Source organism: Leptonychotes weddellii, chromosome 6 (genome assembly GCF_054177405.1).
Source record: "Leptonychotes weddellii isolate Sample4059 chromosome 6, ASM5417740v2, whole genome shotgun sequence".
Taxonomy (NCBI): Eukaryota; Metazoa; Chordata; class Mammalia; order Carnivora; family Phocidae; genus Leptonychotes; species Leptonychotes weddellii.
The window spans coordinates 11,160,938-11,180,193 of NC_138374.1; the positions used below are offsets into that span (position 1 = coordinate 11,160,938).

General features: G+C 36.8%; 1 protein-coding gene across 2 annotated transcripts in view; it reads left to right on the forward strand.

Annotated features, from left to right (window-relative positions):
- CACUL1 (CDK2 associated cullin domain 1) overlaps positions 1 to 19,256 on the forward strand; it is an 83,106-nt gene that overhangs the window by 39,975 nt on the left and 23,875 nt on the right. Inside the window, exons 4-6 of one of the 2 annotated variants that reach the window (XM_081823422.1) lie at positions 12,562 to 12,657; positions 14,695 to 14,797; positions 16,352 to 18,065. In XM_081823422.1, the coding sequence (XP_081679548.1) occupies positions 12,562 to 12,657; positions 14,695 to 14,797; positions 16,352 to 16,452 (300 nt within the window). In that variant the 3' untranslated portion in view covers positions 16,453 to 18,065. Of the gene's footprint in view, positions 1 to 12,561; positions 12,658 to 14,694; positions 14,798 to 16,351; positions 18,066 to 19,256 lie in introns of those variants that run through there. The other variant, XM_081823421.1, reaches the window with a different exon arrangement.

Here is a 19,256-nt window from a genome sequence, read left to right on the forward strand (position 1 = left end):
TGTTGAAGACTACTTTAAGAGAAGTAAGCAGATTATCAAACTAAATGAAATTCTGCAACTTTACTAAATGCTGATAATATGAGGCAGCATATTTAGCATACTTTTAGACAGAAGGATTGCAAATAAATGATGGAAAAAGATATACAAACATTAACCAGAAAGAAAGATGATCTATAACTACATTGATTTTGTAAAAAGTGGTAGATTCAGAGCAAGAGGTATTATTGGATATAAAGAAGACTTTTTTTTTTTTTTTTTAAGATTTTATTTATTTATTTGACAGAGAGAGACACAGCGAGAGAGGGAACACAAGCAGGGGGAGCGGGAGAGGGAGAAGCAGGCTCCCCGCAGAGCAGGGAGCCCGATGTGGGACTCGATCCCGGGACTCCAGGATCATGACCTGAGCCGAAGGCAGTCGCTTAACCGACTGAGCCACCCAGGCGCCCAAGAAGACTTTTTATAATGAAAAGTTCCAGTTCCAGGAAGGTAACATTTCTAAATGTGTATGCACCAATAATATAGCCACAAAAATTAACACACCCCAAAAAACAAACAGACCAATCCACAATCATAATGAGAAGTTAATGCATCGATGGCATTAGTAGCATTTATTTCAAGAAATTAGAAAAAGAATACAAAGGAAACCCAAAGAAAGAATTAGGTCACAATCTTTGCTAGTGGACCTTTGGAACAATAGTATTCAGGGAACTGTGGTTCAAAGCAGAATAAGAAAGTGCCCTGTTTGACTAAAGGTGAAATAGCCAAAGCCAGATGGAGGAATTAAAAGGAAGTGGCATTAAAAATAAATCGCCATGGGGGCTCTTGGGTGGCTCAGTCAGTTAAACATCTGCCTTTGGCTCAGGTCATGATCCCAGGGTCCTGGGATGGAGCCCTGCATCATGCTTCCTGCTCAGCTGGGAGTCTGCTTCTCCCTCTCCCTCTGCCCCCTGCTCATGCTGTCTCTCTTTGCTTTTTCTTTCCCAAAGAAATAAATAGAATCTTTAAAAAAAAATTTAAAAAATGAATGCCATGAAGAATGGGTAGATGTTTGGGGAGGAGGCTATTTAGGCTCAGAGAACTTCATAAGCAAAGGCAGGTTTTGGAGAGGTTTGGGTAGCAAGGAGTGGTCCTATGAGGATAGAGTGTGGTATTTGAGGGAGAGTGGGAGGAGATAAGACTGAAAAAGGCAGATTGGAGCCAAATTGTAGAAGCTCTTAAATACCGGGAGTTGCATCTTAGAAAGATTGATGTGGAATACAAGAGAATACAAGATGGGTTGAAGTAAGAAAGAATGGGAGGTAGGGAAATAATGGTTGCGGTAGACCAGGTGAATTACAGGCCCACGGTTCTTTATCTGCAATTCCAAAATCCAAAAAAGGCTTTGCAAATGGATTTTTCTTTTTGTAAGTTTGGTGTCAAAACTCATGTGGTAGTAAAATGGTCTAAACTCGTGAGGAGTTTGGGGGGACATTCATATATTTCTTTTCCCAAAATATCAATGTGTTATATATTTTCTCCTGGGAATATCAATACCAACCCCCCACGCAGCTGAAAATCTGAGTATAACTTTTCATTCCCCCAAAACTTAACTAATAGCCTGCTGTTGACTGGAAGCCTTCCTGACAACATAAAGAGTCGATTAACACAGATTTGTATGTTTTATGTGTTATATACTGTATTCTTATAATAAAGGATATGTTGTTAAGAAAAATCATAAAGAAGAGAAAATATATTTACAGTACTGTACTGTATGAAAAAATCCACGAATAAGTGGACCCACGTAGTTCAAACCCATGTTATTTGAGGGCCTAGCTCCCACTTTCTGCAGAGGGGGCATTCTCCTTGTCTGTTAGGGTTTGCTGAGCTTTTAACTTCAGTGTTCCAGGCAGGCTTCATGAATCACCTTCTCTGCTTTGATTCTGGAGCACTGTATTTGTGCTGCTACTATCGTCCTTAGTTTAGCACTTTGGCATAGCTTTAGTTACCAAGGAGGACGCCATCTTTGCAGCATTGTGAGCTTCTTGAGGGCCAGAATCCTGATGTACTAGTGTTGGTTTCTTTTGGCCTGTTGTAATCTTGAACGAGTTAAGTACTCATTAGATAAAGGTGCTGGTCATAATGCTATTGACCAAATGTTTGCATTTCTCTTACTTTTCAATACAAGGTAAGAGTATATGTCTCTATCCCATTGAGATTAGACTTAGGCTTTGACCTGTGAATTGTGAATTCAAGTGAGGTATGTATGGTTACGTGTGTACCCAGAGATCTGAAGCCCTTAAGATCAGCTGTCCAAATTTCCGTGTTTCCCTTTGCCTGCCAAGGGAATGGTCGTGGATGGTAGAGACTCTCTTATCCTGGGTCCCTGGGTAAGTATGTATTTTTTTTTCCCTCGATTCTTAACCCATTAAAAAAATTTTGTTTTTGAGATACAATCACATACTCTAACATTCACCTTCTTAAAGTGTACGAACTCATTGGTTTTTAGTGTAGTCACAAAGTTGTGCAGCAATCACTGCTAATTTCAGGACATTTTAGTTACCCCAGAAAAGAAAGCTAGTCATCACTGGCACTAATGCCCTATCGTTCCCTTCTCTTAGCCACTGGCAACCACCAGTCTACTTTCTGTCTCTGTGGATTTGGGGCTATTCTGGACATTTCATAGAAATGAAGTTAGACAATATGTGACCTTTGGTGTCTGGCTTAATTAATTTACAATGTTTTCAAGGTCCATTCATGTTTGTATCATGATTAATACTTCATTTCTTTTTATGGCTGAATAACATGCCATTGTACTACATTTTATTTATCCAAACTTTGTTTAAGTCACTGAGATTTTAAGGGTTGTTTTTTGACTGATACAAAAAGTGTTTGAATTGTCAATATTTAGAATATCCTGTTTGGATCACCATTTGGATAATTGAGTTTAATGGATATAACATTCTTACTCTTAAAGTTTTCCTTAAGTGACACTTACATATTTTGATTATTTTGTGTACGTCTGAATCCAGAATCCATTAGAGCAGTCGTGAGGCACTTTCCCCGCATGTAATGTTGATAAATTATGTATTAATGCATTTTATCCTGTTGAGAGTATATTTTCACTTTTACTACATAAAAACTGTTTTGATGTTTTGATCTGCTAGCTTTATAGCCAGTAACCCATTAACAAGTGGGTTCCTTCCAGCAATTTGTCAGTGATTTGAAACTTACACTGTACATTATGTACAGGTACAAAGAGTGTTTAAACAGACTTGGTTCCCAGGCCAGGCCAGTAACATTAAAGCGTTAGGAAAACCACCAATAATATTAACCTGAGTTCAGGTCCTCAGGAGAGACCACAAACACAGAGGTGGAGAAGGAAAGTGTCGCAGTTTTTGTTCTCTCAACAGTGCTGAATTTGGGACCGTTTAAATGACTATTTGTCAACTAACTAATTACATTTTAACCATTTATTTTAATAAGATTACAGTTTTGAGGGCACCTAGGTGGCTCAGTTGGTTAAGCGACTGCCTTCGGCCCAGGTCATGATCCTGGAGTCCCGGGATCGAGTCCCGCATCGGGCTCCCTGCTCGGCAGGGAGTCTGCTTCTCCCTCTGACCCTCCCCCCTCTCATGCTCTCTCTCTCTATCTCATTCTCTCTCAAATAAATAAATAAAATCTTAAAAAAAAAAAAAAGATTACAGTTTTGATATCTTTTGAGCTAAATACATCTTGGTTGAGGTAAATGTAATTTGACTCTCAAACCTATTAGTAATAATAGAAATTAATAGAAATTAAACCATAATTAGTCAACATTACTTAACTTTGTTTCGCTCTTCACAGACACCAGATTACATAGGAAAGCTTTACTACCAAACTGCCAACAAACTGAGCCAGAATCTCTTGGTTTTTAAAAGCAGAGCAAGGTTTGCTTTGCTGTTTATGTTCTGTCCGGTGGGTGGCAGCATAACTCAACTGGTTGTCTTGCATGTGGTCATTGGATAGTTACATATTTTTTTAAAGACTATAATTTCTATATCTTTTGAACTACAGAGTGTGTTTTTAGAAAAACTTTCATTCCCCCAAATATGCTATTCACTCCTTGCTGAATGAGGATGATTTTAGATTATAAGAAAATTGCCTGTTGTCCCTACATGGATTTCAAGTAAAATAAATTCATTGCCTACTGGTAGGTTGCTCTTCATGTGTGTATTCTACTGAATTTTTTTCTGAATAAGTTATTTGGAGATGTGTTTTTTAATCTAAACTAAAACTTAAAGCAGTTGTTACAGCAATGTTGTACTTGTCTCACAGAATTTGCCAATCAGACACTGTAACCCTCAGCAGACCATAATTTTAGTAAGTTCACTATCATTTTTTTCAAGATAGGGACTGTGTTTTCTTTTTATGTGTCCTCATAGGGCTTAACATAACGCCAGACCTAAAGAGAGGTCCAATAAAACACTCAACTAGTTGATAAAAAGCATATGCTTGAGATTACTGGAACCATCTACTTGTTGAGTTAAAACAGCAGCTTGAAAATGGAATTTGTGATGAGCAAGAGAGTCAAATTACTTAAATAATGAGTAGTTATTTGCAATTGCTTGTCATCACAGTGTACAGAGTGCACTATGAGTTGTATTCTTTTTAAAATAACCTTTTTGTTTTGAGACAGTTTTGACTTAAATTGGAAAAGATAAGGAAAAAAGTTTCCTTTAAAAAATAAGCACATAGGAGTAAGTAATTTTTGCTAAGTGTTAAAAGAGGTGAGGTGTGTAGGAACGTGAGAAGTCATCCTAGTCCACCTGACTTCTTTAGATATTTTCTTCTATTAAGTAATCCGTGAACCTTTTGTAAATGCTGTGTCACTTAGCTTAGTCATTGTTATATGGATAAGCTAAAGGGATCCAGGATCACAGAGGCTGGACTTTTATTTTTTTTTAAGATTTTTAATTTATTTATTTGACAGAGAGAGACACAGCGAGAGAGGGAACACAAGTAGGGGGAGTGGGAGTGGGAGAAGTAGGCTTCCTGCCAAGCAGGGAGCCTGATGTGGGGCTTGATCCCAGGACCCTGGGATCGTGACCTGAGCTGAAGGCAGACACTTAATGACTGAGCCAACCAGGTGCCCCGAGGCTGGACTTTTAATTCAGTTTACTCTCAAAGACCCAGTGCAAACTTCTATAAAGGAACTAGAGAGAAGGTGTGGACTGTCCTTGTGTTGAGACTCACAGGGATTCTGTACTATTAGTTTACACTTGGCCTTGAATGATTGGTCAAAGCTTCTCTTGTTTTCTTATCAGCTTTTATGGCTGCCATCACTGATGGAGAAATTGTTTATGTGTCCATTCTTTCCTTAGAAGAACCGGTCACTTTTTTATTTTATTTTATTTTTTTTAAGATTTTATTTTTTTAAGTAGTCTCTACCCCTGAACATGGGGCTTAAACTGAACGCATGACCCCAAAACCAAGAATCACATGCTCTACCAGCTGACCCAGACAGGACCCCCAGAGCTGCTCACGCTTTAGAATTCATTTCACCTGGTTGGACAGGGCAGCTGTAAAACACAGACACCTGAGGTCTCTGATGAGCTTGGAAAATTATGTAGTTTAGCTAGTTTTTTTTGTTATTAGTAAAAATATGATATGCTAACATTTTAACATTAATGGTACGACCCCACGTGAATTTTTCTTTTAAATTTAACAGTTTCTTGACTGCTGTCAAATTCAGTGCTTATAAAGTTATTAAAATGTAATAGTGAAGTTCCACATCCACTTTCTTGAAATGCAGAAAGCTGCTGGAGAACATCAGTCCACTCCCCCTGCTTGTGTTCCCTCTCTCGCTGTCTCTCTCTCTCTCAAATAAATAAAATCTCTAAAAAAATAAAATAAAAAAATACAAGATTTTAATTTATTTGACAGAGAGAGCACAAGCAGGGGGAGGGGCAGGGCGAGGGAGAAGCAGGCTGCCTGCTGAGCAGAGAGCCTGACTCGGGGCTCCATCCCAGGACCCTGGGACAGAGCCTGATTCGGGGTTCCATCCCAGGATCCTGGGATCATGACCTGAACCGAAGGCAGGCACTTAATCAACTGAGCCACCAGGTGCCCCAAAAGCACATACTCTTAAAATTTGTTATGTTTCATTTTGGTGGGGTGGGGGGCAGAAGTGGAAGAGGAGGGATATTAAGTGTGAAATTGTGGAACTTGTTTGTGTTTTACATCTGTGGTGTCCATTTTGGTAGCCACTAACCACATGTAACTCTTCAAATGAAAATGAAATACATTTTAAGTGCTAAGTAGACCTACATGGCTAGTGGCTACCATATTGGACAGTGCAGATATAGGACTTTTCTACCATCACAGAAAGTTCTGTCGGGCAGTACTGACCTAGATCATAGTATTTTCAAGTCTATTGGCTAGAAAATTATTTAAATAAATCATGTTGTTATAAAATTAAATATACATCTAATCAGAATAACTGACCAAACTTCCTTATCTAGCTTTCAAAAGTAAGGATAACAAACTTGTTTTCCTTCCCTTCTGTGAAGGCATGGTATGGTATATCAAATCTGACCCTTATGTCCTTGCTCTAAGGAATATATGTAGTAACTAAATATATACATATATAATGCTAGTGATATTAAGCAGGTTAGGTCTTCAAAATTAGGTGCTGAAATTACTTTGTTTCTATACAACTATCCATGAGGTTATCATCTAGTTCTTTATTTCACTTAAAAAAAAGCACTGTCTACAAAATACCATCTGTAGGAAGTTATCAATTGCAACATTGTGGTAACAGAAGATTAGCAACAAGCTGTCAGTGTGGAGATTGGTTAAATAGTACATTTAAAGATTGTACTTAGGAACAGATTTCTTAAAATGTGGTTGGGGGGGGAGTGTCCCTGAAATCCTTTCAGAGGGTCTGCAAAATAGAAACTTTTTCTAGTACTACTAAGATGTTATTTGCCCTTTTCTGTGTGTTGATATTTGTTCTGATGGTTCACAAACAATGGTGGGCAGACTGTTGATGCCTTTGCACAAATCTTCACTTCCACACATTTACAGTAGAAAACAAAAACATTTCACTTAAGAATATCCTAGATGAAGCAGCAAAATTTTTTCTTTTATTTCACAATTTTATTGTGACTTTGAATATACTTTAAAAAATATTCTGTGTGAAGAAATGGGAAGCTACATATCCCAAAGTAACAGTGATTGTTTAAGAAAAAGCACTTGTGTGGTTGTATGAGTTTTGAGCTAAACTAGCTGGGGTGTTTTTTTCCTATAGAACACTGTTTTTATTTGAAAGAATGACAAACTCTGGTTATTTAACTTGACTTTGGTATTTGACATTTTCTCAAAAATGAAATGTGTCACTTCAAGGAAAGCAACTGACAGTATTGGTTGCCAATGATAAAATTTGAGCTTTGAAGTGAAAATTAGAATTTGGAAAGCGTGTAGCTACTACCATGACCTCGATGGCTTCCCAGTACTTAAAAAGACTCTTCTGATGAAATAGGTGGTGATAGTAACAAATATAATTTTTTCTTTTTGATGTATAGTGAAATGCGTCAACATGTGGAAGACTTATGTAACTCAGTATTTTACAAATGACCAATTTCTGATGTTATAAAATGTATTAAAAGATCCATTCAAAGTAGAAGATAGACCAATGGGTTTTAATGTAATAGAGTACAGAGAGTTCATTGATAGTTTCAGATTTCCTGATGCAACTAACCTTTAAGAAACTCATCAAGTTTCAAAGAAAAATATCCACAATTATCTGAAAAGGATATTAAAATATGCCTGCCTTTTCTGCCTGCATATCTGTTCATTTACTTCAACCAAAACAACATACCACAACTGATTCCATATAGCAGCAGAATGAGAATCTAGCAGTCTTCTATTAAGGCAGAAGCTAAGGAGACTTGCATAAATGTGGATACAATGCCATTTTTCTTATCTTTTTTGGGAAAATAGTTATTTACATGTAACTAGTTTATAATATTAAATATATAATTATTTTATCATTAAATGTTAAAATACAGACTTTATTATTGTCATTTTAGAATAAATTAATACATATTTTTAAAACCCAGTTTTGATTTCTAATATGGTAAATATTGATAAATATAACCCATATAATAAAAGCTTTTTGGAATCTTCAGTTATTTTTAAGAATGTAAAGAGGTCCTGAGACCAAAATGTTTCAGAACCACTAGAATAAAAGTCTCCAAGATATGTTGTTAGGAAAAGTACAAATTGGTGTGGTTTTATGTAGGCATTTGTGTGTAAGAGGATATAAATGGGATACTTATTTTCATGTATGTATGTAAAATTCTTCTGGAAGGATAAAAAGGAATTAAGTGTTGGTTCAGCAAGGAGGAAATAAAGGTAAACTGTTTATTTCCTTTTGAATGCATTTGAATTTTAAACCAGATGAATGCATTGCTCATTTAAAAAAAAAAAAAAGGGCAGAAGAAATTGAAGCATTCCTACCAGATATGTTACAAATTTCAGTGAATCTGGCTCTGTTATGAAAAGTTGGAGCAAGTTTGGAGCAATAGTTATTTTTCTGGCAGCTTGCTTTTTCTGTTTTTCTTTCTTTCTTTCTTTCTTTTCTTTTCTTTTTTTCTTTTCTAACTTGCTTGTTTTAGGGTAAAAATTTTCATTTAATGTCCAAGCCAAATACATTCATATTGAAATAATGTAAATCAAACAGGTAGCAATTCCCCCAATGGGGCCCAAGGTATACTGAACTTAAGTTTTAAGGAGGAACAGTTTGTTATTTTTTTTAATGGCAGTTATTTCTGGTTCCTTGTAAAGAGATTGGATTTATTTTAGAAGACTGTTATAATTTATAGTCCTGTCATTTAAAAGGTTTAATAAGTGCAGCGTGAAATGTGGAACTAAAAAGCTAAATAAATGTTCTGACATTTGATTTAGTACAAAAAGTGCTTTTTAATACTCATAACCTTGGAGGCTTTGGAAATTCTTGAAAAGAATAACTAAGGAATTCAGTTTTATTTATTCTCTCTGCTATTAAGTGTGCCTTTTGATCAATGTTCATACTTTTAACTTTTGAATAGATAAAGTGTCCTTTTATGAAAAGGGAAAATTATTTTAATGCAAAAACTCTTCAGATTTTCTTTTTCTCATATAATACTTCTATAATTTATTTCTTTGAATGCTGAAATATCATTTCCAGGGTTCTTTGCAGCAGTTTAGAAAGAGGTATTAACATCGCTTCTCGGCCTTTTGGCTAAGATCAAGTGTAGAAAGAGGTATTACATGTGATTCTGCCCATTAGTTATAGTTAAAAGTTTGCCCGTAATGTAGAACCATTTTCCCCAGTTTCTTTAGTTAACAAAGAATGCCTTTAATAATGTTAATAGGTTTTTCTGAAGTATTAGACAAATAGTTAATTCATAAGAGTTTATTTACCCTCAGTACTCAGTAGTTGCATGTGCATTTATAACGTCTGACATTTTTCAAAGCATACACATATTATTTTCTTTGATTGTTGGCACATCTTGGAAGTAGCACAATTAGTGTTTTCCCTATTTTATAGTTATGGAAATTGAAATTCAGAGGGCTAAATGACTTGCTTAATGTCAGTACAACCTTGTTAGGTAGTAAGAAAGCAGTTTAGATGGAAACAAGGCTAGGTTAGATTTAGATTTAAGCAAATTTAGATTTAAGCAACACTTTCCTTGCAAAAAAACGCATTTATCTCTGCATGCTGTCTTCCAGGTTTTGTGGTGAGCTGTGGAGGTATATAAAGACAAGACACAGGTCTTTCCCTCCAGGGGCTTGAAGTTTAGTGACAGAGGCCACCTAGTGGGAAAAGTGAAGAAGTGGGATGGTGCTCTATATGAGGGCAGAATGTCTCCGACAGGTTTTTTTTTTTTTTTAAGATTTTATTTATTTATTTAACAGAGAGAGAGAGAGCACAAGCAGGGGGAGCAGCAGAGGGAGAGGGAGAAGCAGACTCCCTGCTGAGCAAGGAGCCCAAAGTGGGGCTTGATCCCAGGACCCTGGGATCATGACCTGAGCCGAAGGCAGTCGCTTAACCAACTGAGGCACCCAGGCGCCCCTGTCTCCCAACAGTTTTGAGGAAGTGACACATATCTTGAAGAGTGAATAGAAGTTAGCCAGGGCGACTGATTAGGGGTGGTGATAAAGGCATTCAGGAAGAAAAGATTCGAGGAGGTCTAAAGCAGCACACTGAAGAGTTAGTCGTGCCGTGGGAGTACTGTGCTGGGCTGTGTGTGAGAAGAATAGGATGTGAAAGCAGAGAGACTGCGTGCCCTAAAGTTTTCTAAGGTACAGCGTGCTAAAAGAGGGATGTAATGTAAATCGATGGAAGGACTCAGATTGACTGAGGTTTGAGTCTTCGTTCTTGGGCTTAGTGGGGGACTGTAGATAAGTGACTCTGAGCCCTAGTGACCTCATATGTAGAATGGCAGTGACATTCAGTTTGCAGGTAATTAGGAAGACTAAGAAAAATAAATGTAAAAAAAGGACCTAGTGTGTGCCAAATCCTAACTATGCAATCATGGAGGATGAACTAGAAGTAAGGACAGTTCACTACACATGTTCTAACATCTGAGTAGACCTGAAAAAAATAGAAATGAAATCTTATTTTATTTTATTTAATTTATTTATTTATTTATTTTAAAGATTTTATTTATTTATTTGACAGAGAAAGACACAGCGAGAGAGGGAACACAAGCAGGAGGGAGTGGGAGAGGGAGAAGCAGACTCCCTGCCGAGCAGGGAGCCCGATGCGGGACTCGATCCAGGGACTCCAGGATCATGACCTGAGCCGAAGGCAGCCGCTTAACCAACTGAGCCACCCAGGCGCCCGAAATCTTATTTTAAAAATAGTATTGGAACATTTGGACATTTCTAAAACAGCTTAGCTGAAGTGGTTTTTTAATTTCATTGTTTAATATTTTGGAATCTTTCAGTGTGGCATTTCCTTGTTTTCCTTGTTTGAAAGCAAGACTTTCTGTACCAGGGTATGGTTGTCCAGTAGTGAGACTGCCAGTGGTTCGAGTCACTTTTGTTTGCATGACGATTTGTGCCATCCCCTCTCCCCAACTCTCTGGCCCTGGAATGAATTCTTACCTGGGAGACCTGGATGTGTCCTCTTTTAACACTCTAATTTTAGACAAGTGACTTGCCCATTTGTGTGTTTCTTCAATATTAAAATGGTACCTAATTAATTTAGCTTTAGAGAATAAAATTAAACAGTGGATGGATATACTTTCATAGTGCCTTAGTCCGCTGGGGCTGCCATAACAAAATGCTACAGGCTTTGGGTGGTTTAAACTACAGAAATTTACTTCTCCCTGTTCTTGAGGCTGGGGAGTCTAAGATTAAGGCTGATTTGGTTTCTGATGAGAATTCTCTTCCTGGCTTGTGGATAGCTACGGGCTTGCTGTATGCTCACATGGCCTTTCTTCCGAGTGTGCTGGGGGGTGAGATAGGATAGAGGAAAAGAGACAGGAAGAGAGGGGAAGGGAGAGCGAGCTGCCTGGTGTCTTTTCTTATGACACTAATCCTAAAGGATCAGGGCTCCACTCTTATGACCTTATTTATTATTTAGCCTAATTGCTTCCTTACTCCACATACAGCCACACTGGTTTGGGCTTCAACATATGAATTTGGGAAGGGGGACACATAATTTAGCCCATAACATGCAGTAAAATTGAAAGTATTTCTTTTGATGGCTTTATGACTTGGTGTTTTGGTAACAATGAGTTAAAAGCCGGGCATGTATTACTCTCCAGAGCTGCAGATGTATATGGACCATTTAAGTCTCTGCTTTGTAGCTGATTGGTTAGCTATAGAAGTGGTTTACAGCCAAGTCGGTAGAAAAGTCAGAATATTACTGTGCCTAAGGTAATTATAAAAATTCAACAACCATTTTAATAGTATGTTAAACCTGTACCATTTCCTGAATTTTTTCTCTCTTTCTTCTTCTTCTAGGCTCAAATATGGTTTGGTTCCTATAGGAAATGTCCACATAGTTGAGTGATAATTTTTAAACTCATTTATCTTAATAAACACAACTTGTGAATGCAACTTTTTACTCATTAACTGAGCAAGCCTTTTTAGCTAACATGGTAAAGTTAGTTTTTAAAGACAGCTAAACCAAACCTCTGTTTTGCATAGCAGATTTTGGAACAAAGATAGAAGTCTTAACTAACCTTCAGGGTATAAGTCTTCTCCTTTTCTTTACTGTAAATTTCAATATGAATTTTGACTTGGGGGGTGCTTGGGTGGCTCAGTCGGTTAAGTTCTGCCTTCAGCTCAGGTCATGATCTCCGGGTCCTGAGATCAGGCCCTGCATTGGGCTTCCTGCTCAGCGGGGAGTCTGCTTCTCTCTCTCTCTCTCTCCCTCTGTCCCTCCCCATCACGTGTTCTCTCTCTCTTTCTCTCAAATAAATAAAGTCTTTGAAAGAATGAATTTTGACTTGGACTTCTGAGTCTGTTTGCACTTTAGATTGTGGTGGATGAAAGGTCTTTAACTTGGTTTCCAAGAACGATCACATTTAATGTTCTTTCTCACAGGCCAGCCCTCCAGATCTCTATATTGAAAGATTTAATATAGCTCTTGGACAGTATATGGGAGCATTGCAGAGCATTGTGCCTCTTTTCATATATATGGTAAGTTAGAGCTGTTTTCCCTTTCCAAATATCTCTGTTTATTGGTCTAAGTACAGATAGATGCAGTTAAGCATGTTCTGTTTATCTTTTGCTATGTATTATGTTAGAAATGGAAGTTAATCTATTTTAGTAATGTTTGATTGTGTTGACATAGAATTGTTTACCCTTTTATTACTGTTTAAAAATTCCGTAAATAACACTGCTGAATAGACAATTAGGCATTAATAATCAGTACTCAGCATTTATTTTATTTTTGCCATACGGAAGATACTGTGCTTGGAAAATAAAGATATATAAGAAAGATTTCTTGTCCTCAGAAAGTAGAGAGTTAAGCCGTCTATCTAAAAACATGACATATGATAAATCCCAAGTAAGTCATTCCATAAAAAAAGTAGAATAATAAAATTTTCTTCCATTATGGTGATGTGATCTCTTTCATTTGGAGAATTATGCCATGAGTATAATTTGTAGTCTCTGGACTTTGTTGATTAGCCCCTTCTCTCTCCTAAATATATAAAATCATAGAATCTTAATGTTGGTGTTCCTATTGAAGGCAGGGGCTGTTAGCAATCATTATCCCAATTCCTCTTTATTAGATTAGACAATGGGATGTTTGGGTTGATCCTACGTTCTGTAGCATAAAGATTGCTATATGTGGAATACTAATCTTCAAAATGATTTATTCTCCATAAAATATACTTCACTGAAAAAAAACAAAACAGAGCATTGAGAGGAATCTGTATTATCAGCAGAGGACTGTTAATTAATTTGTGGGGAGATATTTACAGTAAAAAAACAAGTAGTCAAAGGTAATGACATATCTGTACATTTAGAGAGAAATCTCCAGATACATTATGTGAAAAAGCAAAATGCAAAACAGTATGTGTTATTTCTTCAGAGCAAGTGTTTTTTTTTTATTAGGAAAAAAAGCATATCCAGATATATATATCCATATATATGCAAGGAGCATTTTAGAAAGAACATACAGATGTTTTCCCATTTGAATGGGGCCTTTGGGAATGCAACAGAGGGTCTGCTTTGGGAGACTGGTTTTTATTGCATGGTTTTGTTACCATGTGTGCATGTTATTTTTATAATTTTCATAATGTTCTGTTTAAGAATTAAGAGAATCAGTGAGCAACTTGTTAACATTCCTGTTTTTATTTTCCACACCTATACATTGAGTTAACATTTAAACATGAACAAATTCGGTCTTGTTTGACTTGCCAGTCATTCTAATCATGATGCTTTTGGCTACAGAAAAACAGAACACCTGATTCAAAGTGACTTAAGTAAATAAGGAAAAGTATTAATCTCTTGTAATAAAACTAAGCAAATACGGCAGTCTCTAGGGTTGGTTGAATCCCGTGGTTCAATAGTGTTACCAGGGACTCAGGTTCTTTCTTGTCTCCTTGATGTACAACAGCATCTGTTTCATCTTGTTCTCGTGGTCATAAGATGAGTTATAAGATACTTGCACTGAAGCCTAGGCTTCTCTCAATCTGATTGCTCTATGTGGGGTCACGTGTCAGCCTTTGAACCAAAGACCATTCCTAAGAATGCCATAAGCTGAATAACAGAGTAATCAGTGAAGTGGATTGTATGTTGGGGAGTCAGCCAGTACATGTCCACTGCCTGCTTTCAGCCTAGATCATTGATAAATGGGGTACCTTTTATTAGTGTTGCCTGTTGTTGCCTTTTGATGGTGATACAGTATTTTTAAAGGGAGTATTATGTGCCTGTCACACAGTGTGGTCCATTTGTCTCTACCTCTCTGTTTAGTTAATGTTAATGTCTTCCTGTGTTCTTTTGGAGGTGTATGGTTCATAACATTTTGTCTTTATGTGCTTTAACTCCATGCCAGAAAGACAAATAACTAATAGTAGCAGGGCTTTTGTTTTTTGATGATGGGTTTTTATGTTTTAATTGATACTTTTATTAATTGTTTCCTAAAATAATTTATTTTTTGGTGCTTCAGCTCATTAGACAAATCATTTCCCCCTAACTGAGGCACTAAAAAACTATTTTCTTTTTCAGAATAAGTTTTACATCGAAACCAAGCTTAACAGAGACCTAAAAGATGACCTTATAAAGCTGTTTACGGAACATGTTGCAGAAAAGCACATTTACAGCCTAATGCGTAAGTAAATTCAACTTATAGGGATGAGATAACACTAGCAATGATCTTTTTGATTTTTGATCAGAGAGCTTTGGCATATACAGCCAGTGTTGACATCTGATTCATATAGCAAGAGGTATTGCAAGTCCAGTTCTATAGAGCGAGACCTGGAGGAATTGAAAATGTGACTTAAAGTCCCCTAGAGAGCTGGGAGCAGCTTAGCCAGGTCATTGGACAATGCCTTTATATCTGGCCTGATAATTACCTTTTTTCTCCCCGACAATGGGGGAAATACTATTAAGGGGTTCACCCTAACTTCGTTACTGGTAATTCTAGAAGGAGCACAGTGTTGTATCTTTGAAATGGTAGCACAGAATTCTCTCTGATTTTTACTCTTTGGTGTGAAATCCCTTCTCTAGCATAGTCTAGTCTAGTTATTCATTAACTATATCTTAGGCAAGCTTCTCAGCCTCTGGTTCTGGTTTTTTCTTCTATGAATTGGGATTTATAAAAGATTTAACTTGGTAATGTAGACTGGTAGGTAAGCAGATCAAAGCACCAAGTTCAGTTAGTTTTTCTCTTCCCCTATTCTTGGGCCCCCTGCCCCCTCATAGTAGGTGGTGTCTTATCCTACCTTTCCTAAAAGAGTATACCTCTCTAAGTGGAGTTTAGGAAGTCCCTGCAATGTAATGTCTCAGCATCTTTTAAAAGTTCATGTTTTATGCGGTATATCATTGAAGTCATTTTTTAGAATTTGGCACATATTTGGATTTATAGTATGTATTTTTTGCTTTTCTAATAGTCATGATTAGTTTCTACCACAGTGAACTCTTACCAGTATTTACAGAAGAATTGTTCTAAGCTTGACCATAAACTCTTTCTCATTTTTGAGTTTAAATTAAGAAAATTAAGAGAATGAATTGTTAAACATTGGGCCAGTTTATTTTAAAAAGGCCAAGTTTTCAAATAATATGATAGATTAAGGTAATATTTGTTTCATTATTATGTTCCCAACAGATTCTAGAATCAGAATAGAGACCAGAATCTTGGGAGCAGCACCTAACTATTATCTCTGATGTTGACATTGTCTTTGCTTTCACTGTAAAATAGAACGAGCATTTTGAAGTCTTTCCTGTTAAAATTTTTTAGAGAAATACTACCATTTGGTAGAAAAGCTTCTTTACTCTTTGAATATGTTTTTATATTTGTCATTAATTTGGAAATCAATTTTATTGGGCATATGCAAAGAGAATATTCAGAGAGAATATAGTCGTCCAGATCTGGTGAGAGAAACCTCTCTTCTGATCTGTGTGAGCTTTCCATAGATTCATGATATTTTATAAGATCATACCCTGTGAAGAGTCTCCACATAAAGGCTTCTCCACGTAAATACATAAAAGTCAGGAAAAAAATGAATTTTTTTTCTCTTAAACCTTCAATTAATTTGTACTTTATTTTTCAAAAAAGTAATCTTTCTCTTGTTTATTGTATAGTTTGATTTTCATTCAAAAGTAGATACGCCTTTCTTTTCCAAGTAAACTGTAAAGTTATTAAGCTTTTTTTTTTTTTTTAAAGTAGGCTCTACTCCCAGCATGGAGCCCAACGCAGGGCTTGAACTCATGACCCCAAGATCAATACCTGAGCTGAGATCAAGAGTCGGACACTTTACTGACTGAGCCACCCAAGCACCCCAGAGCTTTTGTAAATTGTATAAAACTGAGCTGATCACATATTTATTGAGCAGTTATCAGGCATTGTGCTTAGAGTAAAGGATTCAGACAGTGACCACTGGCCTCATTGGTTTGGGCTCTGTAACAACAAGGGACACGCTAAGTGTTTATTAATGCTATGTGGATGGTCATCAAAAAGATTTAAAAAATACACTCACTACTTACTATGTAGTGGGACCTGTTCTAGATACTTTACAAATACTAACATTTATTTCTCATAACTCTAAGGTGTAGTAGTCATTACTTCCATGTTACAGATGGAGAAATTCAGGCATAGAAAGGTTAATATTAATTAAATTGGAAGAACAGAGCTAAGAATTGATTTCTCATCTCTAGTTATACATTTTCCTGTACTTCCCCCTCACTCCAACAAAACAAATTCTGATCAGTTAATTTCTTTCTGTGGCTTTAGATACATTTGAAAATGCTGGTGTTCATTTATTATTATGATACCCCAAAACATAGTCTTTTTATAAAGTCTTTTATTTTGCTCACAGAGCTGCAGTTGGGGCAGGGCTTGGTGGGGCATTTTATCTTGGCTGCACTCAGCATTGGATGATGTGATTCACCCAGGGGTTGGGGACTTTCAAGATGGCTCACTCGTATGACTGGCAAGTTGTGGTGACTGTAGTTTCCTCTAAGAGAGAGTGTCCCAACATATGGGAACTGGAAACTGCCGGTTTCTTAAGTCCTGGACCTGGAAATTGGCACTGTGTCACTTTTGCAGTGTTGTGTTGGGCAGGCAGTTACAGAGCCCAGATTCTAGGCGAGTGGGCGTGGACACACCTCTCCATGGGAGGTGTGCTGAAAGAATTTAGGGGCCGTGTTTTACAGCAGAGGCAAATGAACACCCCTCTGCTAATGAATAATTGGTACTCCAATGCCCTGTTTCAGTGATTGTTTCATGAATGAATACAGTGACTTCTCACTATAAATAAAGGCCATTTTCTACCATCTCTCGGTACATATGTGCTTATAGAATAAAAAAGCTTCTACTTTTGGCTGGTAGTAAATTTGTTTTCCTTTGAATTTAATTTTTACTTTGCATTAAACTTTGAAAACAAATACTAGGATCTACCTTAGCCAGGGTATCTGTAGTATTTTTATATTGATGATTCTGAGCAAATGTGACAAAATGGGCTGGTTAATGATAGAAGTTTCTTGAGAAAATGTAGTATGTTGAGTTACAGTAGAAGATTTATAGTTCACTTTGACAGAGGGCTTTAAAAATTTACATGATTATCAGTTATTCTTAGGTTCTACCTTTTAGTTCAGACCCTTATAGTTTGAGCTTGTTAAAGGTCAAGAATATTTTTAATTTTAGTTTTGATTTTAAGAATTACTTTTCAAGTTAGAAAAGGAGAGAAGCCCTTAGGTAAGGCTGTAGCTCTGAGGGATAATTGAAAGAGTAGAGGAGCTTGGTTCTGGCTCCAGTTCAGCTATTAAGAAGCTGTGTGACTTTTAGGATGGCACTTAATCTCTCTAGACTTCAGTGTCTTAAACTGTAATGAAAGAGGTTAGTCCTGGAAGTTCAGGAAGGTCCTAGTCTAGTTTTAAAACTGTTAACTTAAAATCAACAATCAGTGGAATTGTTGGAGGATTCTTTTTTTTTTTTTTAAATTCTATAATTTTGGGGAGAAAACTGTTACTAAGGGTGAAACTTCTTTAGTACCTGTTACATATAAGATCTGTATTTCAGTGATGTCATGGTGAACTAGAAAGAATACAGAATTTAGAGTGAAACACAGGTTCTCAGACCTCTCTGCCACTTGCTAGCTCTGTGACTTCAGATGAATTATGCAGTGTTTTTTTATTGTTTTGTTTTTAGCCTCAGTTTCCTTATCTGTTTAAAAAAAATGATAAACTTGTGAGAAAGTAAATCCTAAAGTTTAAAATAATTAAACCTGTAAAGTACCTAGCACCTGTTAAATACTCAAAAAATATTTTCTTCTCAGTCTCATGCTGCTGCCGCCTGTCCCCCCCCCCCCACACCGATTCCCTTCTTTTTCCTTAAAAGAGGAGACCAACTAGAAAATCTCTTAAGCACTGTTCTCCTAAAAAGAATTTAGGTGGAGAGGATTTTAGTGAACTGTTACGCCATCTCAACTCTGTTATTGTTATGTTATTGAATGTAATTCTTTTTTTTTTTTAATTGAGTTCATTTATTGAGTCCTTACCATGTCTTGGAAACTGTATTTTATAATCAGTTTGTTTGTCTGTCTTTCTATCTATCTATCTATTTGATGTAGTGTTCATGGTTCATTGTTTGCATATAACACCCAGTGCTCCAGTCAATACGTGCCCTCTTTAATACTCATCACCAGGCTAACCCATCCCCCCACACCCCACCCCTCTAGAACCCTCAGTTTGTTTCTCAGAGTCCACAGTCTCTCATGGTTCGTCTCCCCCTCTTTTGCCTCTTTGGTTAGATTTATTCCTAGGTATCTTATGGTTTTGGGTGCAATTGTAAATGGGATCAACTCCTTAATTTCTCTTTCTTCTGTCTTGTTGTTGGTGTATAGGAATGCCATTGATTTCTGTGCATTGATTTTATATCCTGCCAATTTACTGAATTCCTGTATGAGTTCTAGCAGTTTTGGGGTGGAGTCTTTTGGTTTTCCATATAAAGTATCATATCATCTGCAAAGAGTGAGAGTTTAACTTCTTCTTTGCCTTTTCGGTTGCCTTTTATTTCTTTTTGTTGTCTGATTGCTGTGGCTGGGACTTCTAATACTATGTTGAATAGCAGT